The 17,101-nt window shown below is 36.9% G+C and overlaps 1 protein-coding gene across 1 annotated transcript; it reads right to left on the bottom strand.

Annotated features, from left to right (window-relative positions):
- Positions 1-8,546: 8,546 nt before the first annotated feature.
- Yod1 (YOD1 deubiquitinase) lies at positions 8,547-15,704 on the bottom strand. Its single transcript, XM_027934661.2, has 2 exons — positions 15,362-15,704; positions 8,547-14,266 (listed from the first exon to the last, which is right to left on the bottom strand). Exons 1-2 carry the CDS (start codon positions 15,702-15,704, stop codon positions 13,563-13,565), a joined length of 1,047 nt encoding a protein of 348 aa, XP_027790462.1. The 3' UTR covers positions 8,547-13,562.
- Positions 15,705-17,101: the final 1,397 nt, after the last annotated feature.

Genomic DNA, 17,101 nt, shown 5'->3' with positions numbered 1-17,101 from the left:
AATATACAGTTTTCTGATCTAATACTACCACTTAAATTTATCCTTTCCTATTTCATTTATGATTTAACTATTCACATGTTTAATAAGAAGATGACACATGGCTTTCATCTTTTCTCTTCCTGTGATCATAGTTGGGTAGGAAATAAGATGTGCAATGATCCTGGGCCAAGGTGAAGGAGAGGCAGGCAAGACTTTGAGTAGGAAGGAAGGTGGAGGAAGCCTGGGATACTCAACACCTTTGCAGCAGATGGGACAGCAGAGCTGCCTGAGCACTCCAGGGCTGTGGTTTGCTTCCTGATATGTCATTCAAACATGTGTGATGTCATAATACTAGCAAAACAGGAAGGGCATCTCCAAATCAGAATTTAAATACCACTAGAGTTATACCCAAGGATGGAGTCACTGAAGTTGATCCAGCTTCATAGGTGTGTGATTTGAACATTTGCTAAAAGAAAAAAAAAATTGACTTGTGAGCATTAACTTAAAAGAGGAGAGTAGGCACCATCTGTGAACAGACATAGTTTTGCAGTTTATAATAAAATTAGGATAATAATAGGGCCTTCCATCTTTTCCCAGGTAGAAGCAGGGACACAAACAGAATAACCCTTCTTTTTTCTTTTTCCCTTCAGAAATTTCCTTTCAATAATTATGAAATATTTCAGATACCATAACACAAAGCCACTGTACTTCACTCTGTTCAAGCCAAAGCCAAAGATACTTAACAACCTTAGCTCCTCCCTCTGTCCTTCAAAGCACACATACATCTTAACTGAAAGAAATCCCAGTCCTGCCTTAGTGCTTCCCACACTTCATGTTCTTAAATGTTTTCCTTGGAATTGATCTTGTTTTTGCTTTGCTTTATTTTGACTTGGAAAAAGATGAAGTCTCTTAAGGTTTCAAGAGAATTGGGAAGGTGGCCTGAACTACAGAAGAGGGAGGACTTTCAAAGTCAGAAATATCTGGAAGAATGACTCCCTCCCGATGTAGGTCATCATTTGAGGAGCAATTTGAGTTATTGCTCTATGTGTATGAATTCACATTTGATGACCCGACTCTGAAGTCTAATTACAGCTCAGCTCACCTGAGTCAGCAATTTCCACACCCCTCCTCCACCCTTGAGGGCCTCTGCTGTGCAGTCATCTCCTTTGTTGTCAGAAGCTCCTTTCTGATTCCATCCTCAGCATGGCCTCCCCAGTGTGGCTCTCACTTCCCCATCCAAGTGTATGCATGTGTGCAAACACACACATATACACACCACTTCAAAACCAAAATACACCACAGACAGTAATTGTTCAATCTTGCCTCTTTGGGTTCCTTACAAAGTTGAACTGGGAGAAATAGTTGTGGACCAGCATTCAAACCATCCATGATTCTTATTCCTATTATAGTCACATCTATTAGTGTCCAAAGGAAAAATGAAATTACTTTGAACGCATGCAGTCACCATCCTTAGAAAACACTTAGTGGCTTCTCTGTTTAGGGTACTATGTACTGGGGCTCAGAGGGTAACCTCTTAAAATACTGAGGACAAAAGGTTTATTATCCAAGTAGGGACTAGGAAACCAAGAGCTGGCTTTAAAGAGAACATGACTAGATAAGGATTCAGATGAGGGTAATTATAACTTGGCTATATATCAAAGGTTTGATAGACCAGATTAACTCATACAATAGATCACCCAGCTTTCGCCAGAGTAATATTAATACTAAGCCTAAAGTAATTAAATAGGAACTAAAGGATATAATTAAGTAGAGTTGGATGAAGAAGTTCAGACATTACTTACTCATTAAGTAATTTCTGAGGCGTGCTTCATTTTTTCTATTTCTTTTTAAAAGTAGTATTTCTTTGACCTACCTACTACAGAAATTTGGAGGATGTCCTTTTCTTCCCAAAGCATGTGAAAGTTTGAGGGCTGAGATAACCCATTAGCATCAAAGAGTTGGTTAGGAACATCGAACCTTAATATGTTCAAAATTGAACTTGTGTCGTCCATGTCCAAACCACTGAAAAGTGTCCTTTGTTCTCTCTCCGAATGTCAGCTAACTGCATCATACCTGTTCTCAACTAGGTGTGACAATTCACAGCCATCCTTGAGTATCTCCTGTGAGATAGCTCTCAAGTCTGTTTCCAACCTTCATTCTCTCTACTCTGGTTCAGGACTTCACTATTTGTAGGATCATGGACCATTAAAGATGGAAGAGAAATCGCTTGCTACGCATCTTCCATTTTTGTAGATACACATCAGTTATTCCTCTCCTTAAAATACTTTCATGAGTCTTCAGAGCATTCAGTAGGAAATTCCAAGTCCCAATTATGGCATAAAGGGATTTTTCGTGAGCTTGCCCTACATGTGTGTCCTATCACATTTTTTTCGTTTGTATTCTTTACTATGTCCACACCCAATTTTTCTGAAACTCCCATGATTTCATGCTTTTGGACCTCCAACATGCTATATCCTTTGTTTCCCATCCTTATCCTTCTAGCTTTGTCTATCCTTCCTTCAAAGTTCAGCTCAAGCACCACCTTCTTTTGGAATAGGATATTAGGTATTATTTCACTATAATCTGTCTTTAAAATTTTTAATTAATTTTTTAAAAAAGAAATGACAGTGGAATGTATTACAATTTTTATTACACATATTCAGCACAATTTTTCATATCTCTGATTGTATATAAAATATGTTGACACCAATTCATGTCTTCATACATGTACTTTGGATGATGATGTCTATCACATTCCACCATCCTTGCTAATCCCCTGCCCCCTCCCTTTCCCTCCCACCCCTCTGTCCTATCTAGAATTCATCTATCCCTCCCATGTTCCCCCTCCCTACCCCACCATGAGTCAGCCTCCTTATATCAGAGAAAACATTCAGCATTTGTTTTTTTTGGGTTGGCTAACTTCACTTAGCATTATCTTCTCCAGCGCCATCCATTTACCTGCAAATGCCATGATTTATTCTCTTTTATTGCTGAGTAAAATTCCATCATGTATATATATATATACTACATTTTTTTAATCCATTCATCCACTGAAGGGCATCTAGGTTGGCTCCACAGTTTAGCTATTGTAAAGTGTGCTGCTATAAACATTGATGTGGCTGTGTCCCTGTAATATGCTGTAATCTCTTAACACAAGGACGTATTTCTAGCTTTAACCCTCTAGGATATAACTGTCCTCTCTCTTCCTGTAAATTTTGAACTCATGAAGGGCACTATGTTTTTGTATGTATAATTCTTCTAATAATTATATATAAGGCCAAAAACAATGATAGCTTTTTGGCAACTTAAGTCTTTAACAAACTTGCCTTTTAAAAATCCATTCTTTTGAGATTGTAATGGTAGATTATCCATGTACTACTAGAATTTTATTGTTTTTTCCATAAATTTGAATAAAGCATAGAGGTCTTTGTGTATGTACATGCTGCATTCCACCTGAGGAAATAACTGGAAGTGTGAGAGTGCATTGTATGTATATTTTTAACTTTATAAGAAATCACTAAACTCTTTTCCAAAGTGGTCGAACCATTTCATATCCTCTAGGGCAATGTTTTGATCCATATCCTCCATATTCAAATCATAACAATCCCTGTGAGTCTGAGATACTTACAAAGAAAGGCCTTTAGCTGATGATGCTGTACATCATAATGATTTACAACACATATCCTGTAAGAAGTTGACTGATTTTATCTTTCTTAATAGGCTTCTAGCATGCTTTATGTTCTTCATTGTTATGGATATCTAAAAATTGATTAGTACATAAGAAATATGTTTAATAGTACTTGCAAAGAAGCTTAGCTTATAGCAAGTATTCAAAGAGTGGAAATCCCCGGAAACACCACTGGTCTCCTAGCAAGTGTCTAAGGCTCTATACAGAACTGCTTATTGAAATTGCCAATCTAATAAATCTTTCGCTTCCTAAAGTTGTTATTTCTTGAACCACTCTTTATATATAGTTTGCATAAAATACTCCATCAGTGTGAATTTATTAATATTTATTTGCTATAATGACTCATCTTAGCAGTAGACAGGGTCACAGGACAGAATCAACAAGGCAATAGCCATAACAGAGGTGAACTGATGAGACCACGGCTGTCTCTTTCTCTAGAGTTGGCCCACATTCTCCTTTGCTTCACCCCTAAAGCCTCTTGCTGTTAAGATGACTGGCATATTCCCTTGAATATATATTTTTTACTTAACTCCAAAAGACATCTCTCCCTTGAGCTAGCCTTTGTTCTCTCTTGAATATGTATCTGCTTTTCTACATGAAACTGTCTCTGAAAAAAAAAATAAGAAAAAAAAAATAACTAATGAAACTGACTATCTTCTACTTGCTGTTGCCATGGTTACCAGAAACTTCATCTTTAACTTTCTGCTCCATATACCAGCATTTCCTGCTCTCACTTTTGATTTGATATTATTGGGTTCCCCTGAGCCACCAACACCTCTGTGTTGATCACATGACAGTAGATTGGTACCAGTAAGATTCACAAGTAACTGCCTGACAATTGCCACGATTCTTTAGGAAGCCGAACTTCCTAAGTCTGAGGCCACTCTTTCTCCTCTTTCCTCAAACCTTCCACCTCTCTTTTACCCTTTTCACTTTCAGATAATCATTTTGCCAAAGTTTTAAAAATATTTAGTAAGAAAACAGCAGCCAGGCTGTTTCCGTCACCAAATTTACAAACCTACCTTCCATTATATTCATTTTCTTCTTTTTGGTACAATAGAGCACATGTTCTTCCTGTAAAATTCTATCATGTACATGTGCTCTGGATCTCATATCGTGAACTCAGTCTCTGCAGCCTTTTCTCCTATGTCACTTTAACCTTTCTACTGAAAAAATTCCCAGCAGCATTCCCCCATGGTGTAGCATAGTGCCTGGGGACCATACAGCCAGCTGAGATTCCCTAGTTTTTCATTTACTAGTTGTGTGGCTTTGGGAAAGTTATTTAACTTTTCTAAGCCTCAGTTACCCTATTTATAAAATTGGGTTGATGCTCCCACTAGTAATAGATTAGTTAATACATGTATATAGCACTTAGGAGTGCCTGGTGCATAGTAAACACTTTATATGAGTTGCTGGTAGTTTAAAGCTTAAATCTTTGCTCCCATGGTCTCTCTGCTGTTCTATGTCCGTTGGCTCCCCTTCACAGCCATACTTCTTGGGTTGTTTACATATCTTTCCTTATCTTTCATTTACACTTTTAAAATTTTTATTTACTTTTTTAATTTCACCAAAGTTATACTTACACAAATATAGACAAATAGTTCTAAAAGACTTACTAGAAAATAATACTAGATACATAATTTCCTGTTCTCCAAATTCTTTTGAGATTCCAGTCCATATGTTTATGCTATATCTTCATATTTTCTCCTTTCTACTATGCAAGATAAGGACTTTGCTCTCTCTTGTACTGTTCTTTGTCCCTCCTTATGGCATCTACACCTACATCCTCACCCCTATACATTTTTGCATTTTAATACTTAATATGTACTGCATATATATTATTTCCTTTCATGATTTAATAAGTGCTTTCCACAGTTGTGCAATGAGATATACTATAGTTACTCTTTCTTTTCCATGTTGCTTTACACGCCCCTCCCACCCATTATGTAAATATCTTCTCAGCACTTTCAAGGACATTAGGTATTCTATTAATCTCATGGGGGAAAAAAATTTCCCAGAGAATTCTGACCTGTTTTCATTTGGCTAGGTTGTTCACTAGGGAATTCAATGACTATTGTTTTGATATGTCATCATTCTTAGAAAAATCATTTCACTTTGCTCTTTTGTTGGATTATCCATAGAATTCATTTCTTCCTCTTTCTTGGGTTATCTCTCTTCTTTTGCTACAACACATTCTCCAACAACTTCCTGAGAATAAATGCATAAGGCCTTGTTTGACTGAAACGATACCATTATTCTATCCATAGGTGTGATTGATGGAATGGCTAGATAGTGTTTGAGGTTAATGTCTGCTAGCTTCAAGTGTTGTTGAAAAGCCCAAAGCATTTCTGATCCTAAATTTTAGGTCCTCCTCTTTATCGCCAGTATTCTGATATTTCCATGATGGTGATGATGATGATAATGATGATGATGGTGATGTGCTAACTCTTAAAAGTCTTTATTTGAACCTCTTTTTCTAGTTCGGTCAAAACCCCGTAGAATTCCCAATTACAAGAGCTAATAAAATTCCTTTGAGAAGCCTTAATCTGATGCTTTCCTTAAAATGCTCTAATGTCCTCTTAATGATTTTATGATAAATATCACGGTTAATGTGTATTTCCTTATACCTTAACTTCATTTATTCATGTTTAACTCATCAAATATATATTGAATGTCTATTATGCATCCAGTACTTCATTAGGTCCTGGGAATACAATATATAATGATAAAAGGACAGAACTGGTTGGAGTATACAAACTATTTTGGGACACAAATATAAACAATCAAATACAACCTGGTAAATATTAAATGGGGTAGGTGCTTAATAGAACTAAAGGCACTCTTATCTGGGACCCTACCACTTCATTTTGAGTCCCTCTCCTTGTTTAACACACTGTGGACAGATTGATCTGAAAAATACTTCATTTCCTCCTGCAATATTGTGTTTTCAAATGCTATACCTCCTACTTAGAATGTTCTTACTTTTCAACTAGTTCCCATTCATGCTTCTTTTTTTGGCTTAGATGTCACTTTCTCAAAAAGGCTTTCCCGGATTCTCCAATTTTAATTTGGTTCTCCCACCCATTATCTCTTCAACCCCTAACTTTTTATTCCTTTACATTGGTAGGTGTTTTTATTTCTCACTCCAATATATACCCAGCACCCAGGGCAGTTCCTGGCACATCAGATCATTAAAAAATACTGAATAAATTGGTATCCATGTAATCCTGAGGCATTTGACACTATATCTTGCAATGAGTAGAAGTTCAGTAAGGGTTTGTTGTTTTAACAGCTTATCTAATTATTACTTATCTTCTCTAAGCCAAATTTAAAGTCATCTTCTTAGCCTTCATTCAAGAGTAAGAAAAGAAAACTGGGTCTTTTGATGTTAAAGGATGAATCCATGTGTAACTGATGTAATTCTGCAATCTGTATATGGGGTAAAAATGGGAGTTCATAACCCACTTGAATCAAAGTGTGAAATATGATATATCAAGAAATTTGTAATGTTTTGAACAACCAACAATAAAAAATTTAAAAAAAAATAAAAAGGAAAAAAAAAGGATGAATCTAATGGGAGGATCATTTTGTAGGTCAACATAATTCAATCTGTTCCTTATTTTGTATTTTTTAAAGTGTGATTTGATCAGTTTACTGTCTTTATCATATTTCTGAGAAAAACCTTTCACCTTTTTTTTTTTGGTTGGATTATCTAGAACTCATACCTTCCTTTTTCAAGCTCCAGTGGAAATAATGTAAACCAACAAAATTTAGAAAAGACTTATCCACCCCAATGCGAAGAGTTAAACATTTAATGTTTTTTTAGCCTGTAGAATTTTGAATTGTCATTCATTGTACTACCAGTCTTCACTTTTCTCGGGATTTACATTAACCTGTAAATTTCATTAACTGGTAGTGAGTGAAGATAAATACTACCGATAGAAGTCAGAGGTATCTCTAAAGCTGAACAATGATTTAAAACTAATTATTGGGCCCCATCAACTTCTGAGAATTTTCATTTCTTAACAAGTTCTTAGGAAATGTGTTGAGAAGCACTTTGAGAAGCATTGCTTATGGGCAGTTAATTTTCAACAAACTACCATCACAGAGCCGAGACTACATATAAACTTTTAATGTGGATTGGCTTACTTATGTTCAATTTATACTGAGCCCAGGATGTATTTTGTCCTGGTACAGATTAGATTGCATTATTATGGTTCTACTTCCTTACTTTTAGAAACTTATTGCAATGAGAGTTAAAATAGTTCAATTTAGAGGGCCTAAATTCTGATCAATTCTAATAACCCTAGTATTGTTTCAAAAAAGTATTTAAATGTTGACATCAAAGACAAAATAAGTTCTTTCAGAAATATTTCCATTTTCAAACAGATGTAAATTCATACAGATTTGTCTATTATCACAGCAACCCTGGGCACAGTGGTGCACACCTGTAATCCCAGCATCTCAGGGAGGCTGAAAGAGGAGGATCGCCAAGTTTGAGGCCAGCCTTGGCAACTTCGCAGGGCCCTGTCTCAAAATTTAAAAGGGCTGGGTATCTAGCTCAGTGGTAAAGCCCCCTAGGTTCAATTCCCAGTACCTAATAAATAAAAAATAAATAAATAAATAAAATGAACAGGAGCATTCAGTCTTCCAACTTGACAGAAATGATACTGAATTTGAGCTTTGGGGAACAGATTTAGGGGAAAAAAATAGTGAAGGTTAATTTCAAATATTCTCTGGTGTTAAAAAGGAGAAACACATTCTCCTGTTGAGTCCACCTAAATATAATCAAAGCAGTCGTCTGTTTGATAATATCTAACTTGAGTGTCGTGGCTGTCCATTGGCTTTCCACCCTGATCCCAAAATATGCTCAAACAACAAGGTTTTCATTCATTTATTCTTTTAAAACAAGTCACTTCATATAGCATTTATATATTTAAAGTCATACACCTCATAAATAAAATCAATGCATCTTAATGACAATGGCAAATTCACATGAATTTTACAAAATGAAATTAGGTATCTTCCAGGTAGCAGCAGTGCATTAACTTTGAAAAAGAAAAAAAAAAGCTGGCAAATAGACAAAGTAAGATTTTGAAAACAACACTTTTCATTATTCTTCATAGGAAAAAATATCTTATGTTAAGAAAAACAGATTTGTTTTGTTTTGCCTTTCTCTACTACTTTTTCAAGCTATATTCTAAAGCTCTAAGTTTGACAGCCTTGTGATTTTCTTCTTGCTTTAGGAACATCTGCCTTTACTGTATTAATGCAGGAATTGCAGAACTATTGTTATTCTTTATTCCTTTGAACAAATTATACATACTTATTCTGCAGTTTAAGCTAAATTCAAAAATTTTAAAGGAAAATATAACTTTGCTGAGTACATTTCCTGTAAACAGCTTGAGTCCTGGATGGCACCAACGTGAACTGGAAAATTGACATGAATTAGGTCCCCTGGTCCTTTACTTAATTTATGGATTATAATTAACTACATATTCTACACCTGACATAAAGTCAGACTCACAGAATCTAAGTCTTTCTGATGTTAACCTTTCTGCTTATCTTTAACTTAACCAAATCATGTCTCTTCACTATCACTAAACTCCTAGATGTAGGTTACTATTTTAGAAAACAAAAGTATAAAAGGGAATCAGCAAAATTCATGGTCTTATACTTTAATATCACTCCTTTTCATCTATGGCCCTGCTACATTCTATGCCAAAAAAAAAAAAAAAAAAAAAAAAATGGAAGAAAAAGATTGGGGCAACACAAAGGCATTGCTTGGAAATTTTTCTGAAACTCATAATTTATGACAAGTAATGCATTCATTTGACAATCTCTTCCTTTTTAGTGGGACTTTATTCTCCTACCCCCTTTTCACTCTAAAATACCACAGGTTATCAACCTCCATTAAATGCATGTGAATCAAGAATTAAGTCAGCACCTCACAATTCAGTATCAATGTAATATCTTTTTCCAAGTCAAATATTCAAATAACAAAGTGCTAGCTAGCGTTTGGAGAAGATAAAACATTTTCCCCAAATCAGGGAAGTTTCTTTTCATGTTGGATGAAATATGGCTAAAATATTAAATGCTTAATCAGAAAACATCTTTAGTTAATAAACTAACTTACTCAAATTGTGTTTCGCTTTAGACTTAAATGATGTTGGCTCTATGTGACATTTTTAAGGCTTCTGACTTAAAAAATCAGCTTCCTTAAAATAAGTTTACTTAGAAACAAATGAAGAGCTTTAAGAATCCACATCTTTCAGAAATTGTTAGTCATCTTTATGCTATAAGGACAAATTTCAATACTGCACTGCATAACAAATGATAAATCATAATCACTTCACAGCAATAACATATTTTATGCTAGGGCACAGATCATGCTCCTAATAGTTACTGAAATTGGGTTCTACTGTTATCAAAACACCAGAATGTTTACTACTTGATACACTAAACATTTACAGCAATAGTTGATTATGAAGAGCTGATGGTTAGCAGCTCAGAAATTTTAATGTCCTCAACAAGATCCCTATAGAGCTAACATGTAAACTTTTATTTCATTTTTTTAAAGTGCTGCAAACAATAAATGTGTCTCAACACATGAAAGAACATAACTCTTAAATATATGCAAGTTTAAGGCCACCTGATTTATCAAAAGAAAAAAAAATCACTCTGTTGCTTAATTGTACATACTCCCCCACTGTAATTTTTTCAAAAAGATAAAAAACTATGATTAGCCAGGGTACATTGAAACACCCTTGTTTTAATCTCTACACAGGACAGAAGAAATAACCTAAAAAGTTAGGTGTGGGCACTTAGGGGCATAAATAAATAAATTAATTCATGATAATGATTTTGCTGGGACTTGAACTTCTTGAAACAATGGAATGACTTTATAGCTTGTAACAGGTTAAAGCTGACCAGCAGACAAAGCTTCAAGGGTAACACTTGACTATGCCCATTTCTCATTCATGGGAAATAATAATTAGCAAAACATGTAACATACCAATGTCTTCATATGACTAACACAAAATTCTCGTGGATATTAATTTCAACTTCTGAAGTCACTCTTATGAGTGAATCTTCATAGTACTACACCTGATCTTTAATCAGAAGAGTAAGAAAGAACAGGCGATAGGTTGGGAAAGCAGTCTATTCATTCTGCCATTAGCTGTGGCAGAATGATTCTCATTTTATTTAAAAAAAAAAAAATCTTGTATGACAGGCAAAAACTGAATAGGAAGAAGGATTTCATTCTGCTCCTCCAGTGCAAACTTGGGACACAGTTTCTTTTAATACTGCTGTAAGTACTAAATCCATAGAGCTTTCAAAATTCTCAAGATAAGGGCTGGGAAGTAGCTCAGTTGGTAGAGTACTTGCCTCACATGCACAAGACCATGGGTTCAATCCCCAGCACCACACACACACAAGAAAAAAAAGTTTACTAAGTGCAGTAGGAGGAAAAAAAACGCTTTAAATTCTGTGAGGCTTTCAGGCTTTAGTTTAGAATACGCAGTTTAAGTTTTTAATTCTTAATTATTGTCAGCAAATAGTGTCTCATCTTGAATTTTTCCATGATCAGAGCACTAAAGTACTAGTGCTGAATTTCAGCAAATATTAACTTAAGAAGTGAATTCTGAAAGCAATTTGAATATCAATGTCTACGTGGTCAATGGACAATCTAGGTAAAAGATAAAATAGAATAAGACCCCCAAATAAATACCTGACAATATGTAAACAACAATTATAATGAAGGGGCTTAATTCTAAAATGAGTGTTCTATGTCTTCCATGTTTTAAATTAATCCACTGTAGATAACATATACTCAACTTTAAAGTGACAATAATGCATGCTGGGAAACATCAAAACATGCCAGGCACATTATAAATTACTCAATATTTGCCACACAAATAAACTTCTAAATCTAAAATTTCAGTAGCAAAGGTCAAATTTGGCTCCTGAAGTGGCACAGAAAGGAAGGCAAATTTTATGAATAATGCTCAATTTGATGGATGCTACCCAGTAGTATAATCTTAATTTATAATTTTCAATTTAATATTTTCTGGGGGAAATAAAGGAGCTACAAAAACCATCTAGACCCAACGACAGACAGGTATGAAGAGATTTTCATATCATATTCATCTGTTCATATGATGATTGCCGAACATTAAGTATCATAAGCTCAGGAGCATTATTTTTTAAGGCTCAGTTAAAAAAGAAAATGAAACACTTTCAACTTACACTGATCATAATAACTTATAATGCCTAAAACAGCAGTGCACACAAAAGGTACTCAGGAAATGTCATCTGATGATTTAAAGCACACTTTGTGAATTGTTCCTTCAAGGAACTGTCCTCCTAAATCGTTCACCTTTATGTTCCTTTATTTTACATGGCCACTGTCACCGTAAAAGCGCTATAGGTAAATCTCAAGTTTAAAACATCTGCCAAGAAGATATGTGGAGTTATAAGTGCTTTAAAGTATCCACTGGTTCTCTATGAGATAATAAATAATGAAAACAAGATAACAAAACTTCACAACATTAGGCCTCTTTACATTGTGTAAATACATAACAAATTATAATTTAGCATCCCTGATCTTCATAAGAATTAAGAGGTAGGAAACTTTATCTGGAAGATCTTGTGGTGAAGCTAAGTTTTAAAGGGTGTGCCTTGAGGATTAGTCCACCAAGCAAATGGCTACACATCTGATATTAGGAAGAAGCAGAATTTAGAAAGCTGAATAAGGCAAGGATTTAAAAACTTTCATATTTTGGAAGTGAAACAAATTCATTCAATAGTATTACACCAATTACTTTAAAACTGTTCAAAAGTCAAAGTAAAATATGAAAGATAAGCCAAGTGCTAATTTGTAACATGGAATATTCTAAAGAGCATTAGTGGAGGGATACTGGCAGCACAAAAACACTAGGTAGGTATGCAAAAGATCTTATAAAAACCAAACCAAGGCATAGCATTATCACTTTAGATGAAGACTTTTTCTTGGAGGAAGTGCTCTTAACAAAAAGGCTGAGGAAATTAAAGCCCTTCAGGCAAATGTGTATTTTTTTTTTAAAAAAAAAAGCAAAAATTGAGCACTCAAATTTTAAGGAACTTTAACTGAAATAGCATACCCTGCTTAATTTTAAAATTTTGTCCAATGTGACAAACACTAATACATAAATTGCATTAAAACATGAGGCCAATGGTCTTTTAAAGCTTCAATAAGCTGCTTCGGGCACCTTTTCCCTCATACATTCTGCTTTTATACACTAGAAATCTTAAACAGGACCCAATCAATTCCTGTTTAGATAACATTCTCAAGGAATAGACTTATCCCTGCAAAAATTGCTTGCTATGTACTTATAAGTGGTTAAGTACACACTTACAAAGTCTAACAAATTGCAGTATAAAATTAGTTTTGACAATTGTATCTTCATTTGATGAATTCTTAATTTGGAAACTATTAACTCAGTTTTAAAAGGAAGCAATTACTGGAGACACTGTGGTTCATGTCCAGTGGCCTTAACACGAGGCCTTCCACATTACCCCAAATATGATGTTTTCTTCTACAAGTTAAAGCTCCTGGATGCTAGTTTGTAATACTAAAATCCAATCTTCAGGTTAGTGTCAGCAAGTGGCTGAGGACCACCTATTCTGTCACCCCAGCAGAAAGAGGGCATGTATCACCACTGTAGACACACATCTGTAAACTTGCACACTAATTTTAATCTTAACAAGGAATTTCAGTGTCTTAGTGGTTTAAGTTAAAAGGATGGTTCAAGCATTGTGTCCTTTGTTCTTCAGGGTTAAGAATAGCTTATTAGAAAACCCAGAGCTTTCTGGATCTGTGAGGTAGTAGGCTTCAACCCTCATCATGCATAGATCACACTTCTCCAAAGTTGGTATGGCCTGTCTCCTTGGCATGGTCCCTTGCTTCTGCTTGTCCAGTTAATCCTTTCTGACACACCATACATCTCAGGGTAAAGCGGTTTACATCAGTAAATTGTCTCATTCTTCTAGCTTCATCTGCTAGTTCCAGTGCTTGTACAAGGACAATATCATCATTAGAGGAGAAAATGGTCAAAGGAGGGGTATCTGGATCAGGGAAGTTTCGCTGAAGCGGATCATAGTGGATGCCATCATAGATCAGTAGAACCCTTTTGGTATATCCTGCATCTTCTCCAAAACGATCAATTCTTACTGTTTGTGTATCTACTACACATATTTCACATTGATAAAACTTAGACAAAATTGATATCTCAATTGCTCCCCCCCAAGTATCATCCCTTTTGATCCAGTCACAGTACTCTTGATTTGTTTTTCCCAGTATTGCCTCACTATATAAGTCTGGATCACTTGCTACAATTTGTGCTATAAGACGTCTCATCTCAGGGGCACAAGCTGGATTCAAGACTCCACCTTCAACGACATAGTATACACTGGTAAAGAGGCAAGAGTTGTCGGCTGGGACCACAGTTCTGGTAAGCACAGGCAAAGTTTCCCTGACATAACTAGGAGCACCATGTTTTGTATATGAAGGTGAAGTTTGGGGTCTGGTTTGGTCTTCTTCAACGATCAGCATGTCGCCTGTTAAAAATAAAACAAATCCAGAACTGCAGTGAAATTATAGACGAAATTAAATTACAAACAGAAGTTAAAGCGTATAGTGGAGGGAGGCTGAGGCAGGAAGACTGGGAATTCAAAGCCAGCCTCAGCAACAGTCAGGCACTGAGCAACTCAGTGAGACCCTGTCTCTAAAATTAAAAATACAAAATAGGGCTGGGGATGTGGCTCCCAAATTCAATCCACAGTACCTACCCCCCAAAGAAGAATACAACTTTTGTTGAATACAAACATTTGTTCACTGTCTCTTCATAAAGATGAAAACAAGAGAACACAAAACACTTCAGATTGCATCCCAATTTAGTGAATTGGCTTGGAGTATATCCCTTTATATATACTTAAAAAGATACATTTTGAAAACAAACTTTTCTTACTTGCTGTCTGCATTTAAAAGCACAAACATTCCAGAAGATGTTCACACTAGACTAGGCCACTAGGGGGTTCTCCTCCTTCTGAAACTTAACATACCTACCCTATTTAGTGTTTACAGAGTTCTTGACAGAACGTCGGAAAGCTTTTAATTGTCAATGTTGATGTTCAAGTTTTAATACTGAGCAAAAATTAACTGCTGTTGGTTAGAACTTGAAAGGGCTTTTAGTGAATATTTTTAAAAGTTAATTCTAAAATGAATAATATATCTGTCGAACTATATAAGAAGGGGACTGCAAGAAGAAATCAGGAAAGGAAATAAAGTATGACGCAACATTCAGATACTGGGGATGGAGGGGGAAACGCATTAGGCAAAGAAAATAGGTCCTATATTTTTATAATTTTGTGAATGCAAAGAAAACAAAATGAACGAGATTGTTTCCAGGTTGATCTGAAAGCAGGTTGGGGAAGAGGGACTCCTAGGCTTTTGGCTTTTCTCTCAAGCGTGTGTAAACAAAGGAGTTGCTAGACACTTGCCCTGCCTCTGTCAAGTTCTCTCTTCTTTGATCTAGCCTCTCCCCTGGCTTCAAAGCCCCCAGCTGACCCACTGCTGCCTAGCCTTGCTGGTTCTCACTTCTCCCCTCAACGTCCTTCCAGGACCTCCCCAGGCCCCTGCCCCGATTCCCTTACCTGACTGGATGGGCAAGTCCCCCAGAGTGGTATCCCCGTTGCTGAGATCCAGGCATTCGGGCGGGTATCCGACAAGGATTCGCTGATCGCCGGGAGCGATCCCGGTGATGGCGGCAATTTGGCCCTGGAGTTCTCGCAACCGGGTTCGGCTGGACAGTCCCTGCAAAACATGGGTGCCATCCTTGGCCTTGCAGCGGAGCCGCCACATTGTGTCGGCGCGGCCGCCCACAGGCCAGACACCCGCAGGGCCAGTTTTGGTCCCGCCAGCCGGTTGGGAGACGCCGCCGGGGCAACCAGCCGCGGAGTGGACTCCAAAATGGCCACCTTTTGCGGGGCCAAACATCGCGAGATGTTGCCGGTGTTACAGTTCTCGCGACACTTTGGTTCGGCCTCTACCTTAGTACTCCTATTAAGGAGCTAACTCTCTTAAAGCGATAACTAATTTCTCCGCCCACCCTCAGGAGCCGAAGGATAAATTTGTCGGTATTCCTAAAGTACAGCTGTTCTTGCTACCTGTACAGAGAGTGAGTTGCCGCCCGCGTCGGTAGCATATATGCTCAAGCGAAGAGGGCGGGGGAAGGAGTTCCTGAATCCAGTAGAGTGGAATGTAACCTTGCACCCAGGTCGGAAATTATTAAATAGGGACTCTCAAACTACACCAGGAGAAACAGAATGATAAGAACGCAAATGAATGACAAGATTGGTCAATGAGTCAAAGGCTCTGTCAAAAACAATGAGACTCGTGACTAGACTCGTGGCTACACCAAACATTGACTCATTGGGGTTAAGGGGGCTGGACCAGTGGCCTTTCCACCTCCGTAGGACTGAAACTTGAAAACGTCTATTTGCCACCTCAGTAAGCGCAGTATGAGGTCAGCATCTGAGCCTAGGGCGATTGCCTCATTCAGGTAGTGGCAGTATAAGGAGGAATGCAGAAGACTAAGGCTTGTCATCCGAATTCCAGTTCAATTCCTGGGTGTACAAATATGAAGACTTCATTCCTGCCTTCAGTATAAGTACTTACTGTAGTCCAGAGAGAAGAAAAGGCATAAGAAACATAACCGCTGAATTTCATAGCAACGTGGTTAATGCTAGTTATATGGCCATTTTCAACCTTGTGTGCCTGGAACCTAAGACTGTGCCTTGAAAATATAAAGTGTTCAATAACTACTCTCTGGATGGATAAAGACAGTTTGTAGGGCAACAATAACACGCTGAGAGTTGTAGAACACCTCAAAGAGTCTGTAACTACATATTTGAACTGTTTTGAATGATGAAAAATTCTCTGCAAAGGAGAAATAAATAAGTACCTGAATGTATCCATTTTTCAAGAAATCATTGTTCTTTTTCCATTCTGGATCCACAGCAAAAGTCCGACCCTTTTTAGAGGGGATTTATAGGTAGAATCAAACATCAAAAGGCCCGCTGGGGAAACTATGAAAAGTGTAGTTCACTTGGAATGTGCAAACTCCATTAAAAGCTTCCATCTGTGAATAAATTTCACGAAATCTTTGCGTCTTTTCATATCTTTCACGACTCAGTTTCCTTTTTCTGCAGTTCTGGGGATGGCACCCAGGGCTTTGAGCATGCTAGGCAAGCGCTCTATCTCTGAGCTATATCCCCAACTTCCCTCTCCAGTTTTTTGCTAGTGCAGTTTTCTCCTTTGTTCTTCAAGATTACTTACCATCGCAGATGATATAGGGTGGGGAGAAAAGGAGGGTGAGCTATTGATTAAGAGCG

Source organism: Marmota flaviventris, chromosome 12 (genome assembly GCF_047511675.1).
Source record: "Marmota flaviventris isolate mMarFla1 chromosome 12, mMarFla1.hap1, whole genome shotgun sequence".
NCBI lineage: Eukaryota > Metazoa > Chordata > Mammalia > Rodentia > Sciuridae > Marmota > Marmota flaviventris.
The sequence above is the reverse complement of the archived record's forward strand: the minus strand, read 5'-3'. Positions and strand labels throughout refer to the sequence as shown.

Coding starts and splice junctions, on each gene's coding strand:
- Yod1 (XM_027934661.2), bottom strand. CDS start 15,704: ATGTTTGGCCCCGCAAAAGGTGGCCATTTTGGAGTCCACTCCGCGGCT. Junction 14,267..15,361: donor GGACTTGCCCATCCAGTCAG/GTAAGGGAATCG, acceptor TATTTTTAACAG/GCGACATGCTGATCGTTGAA.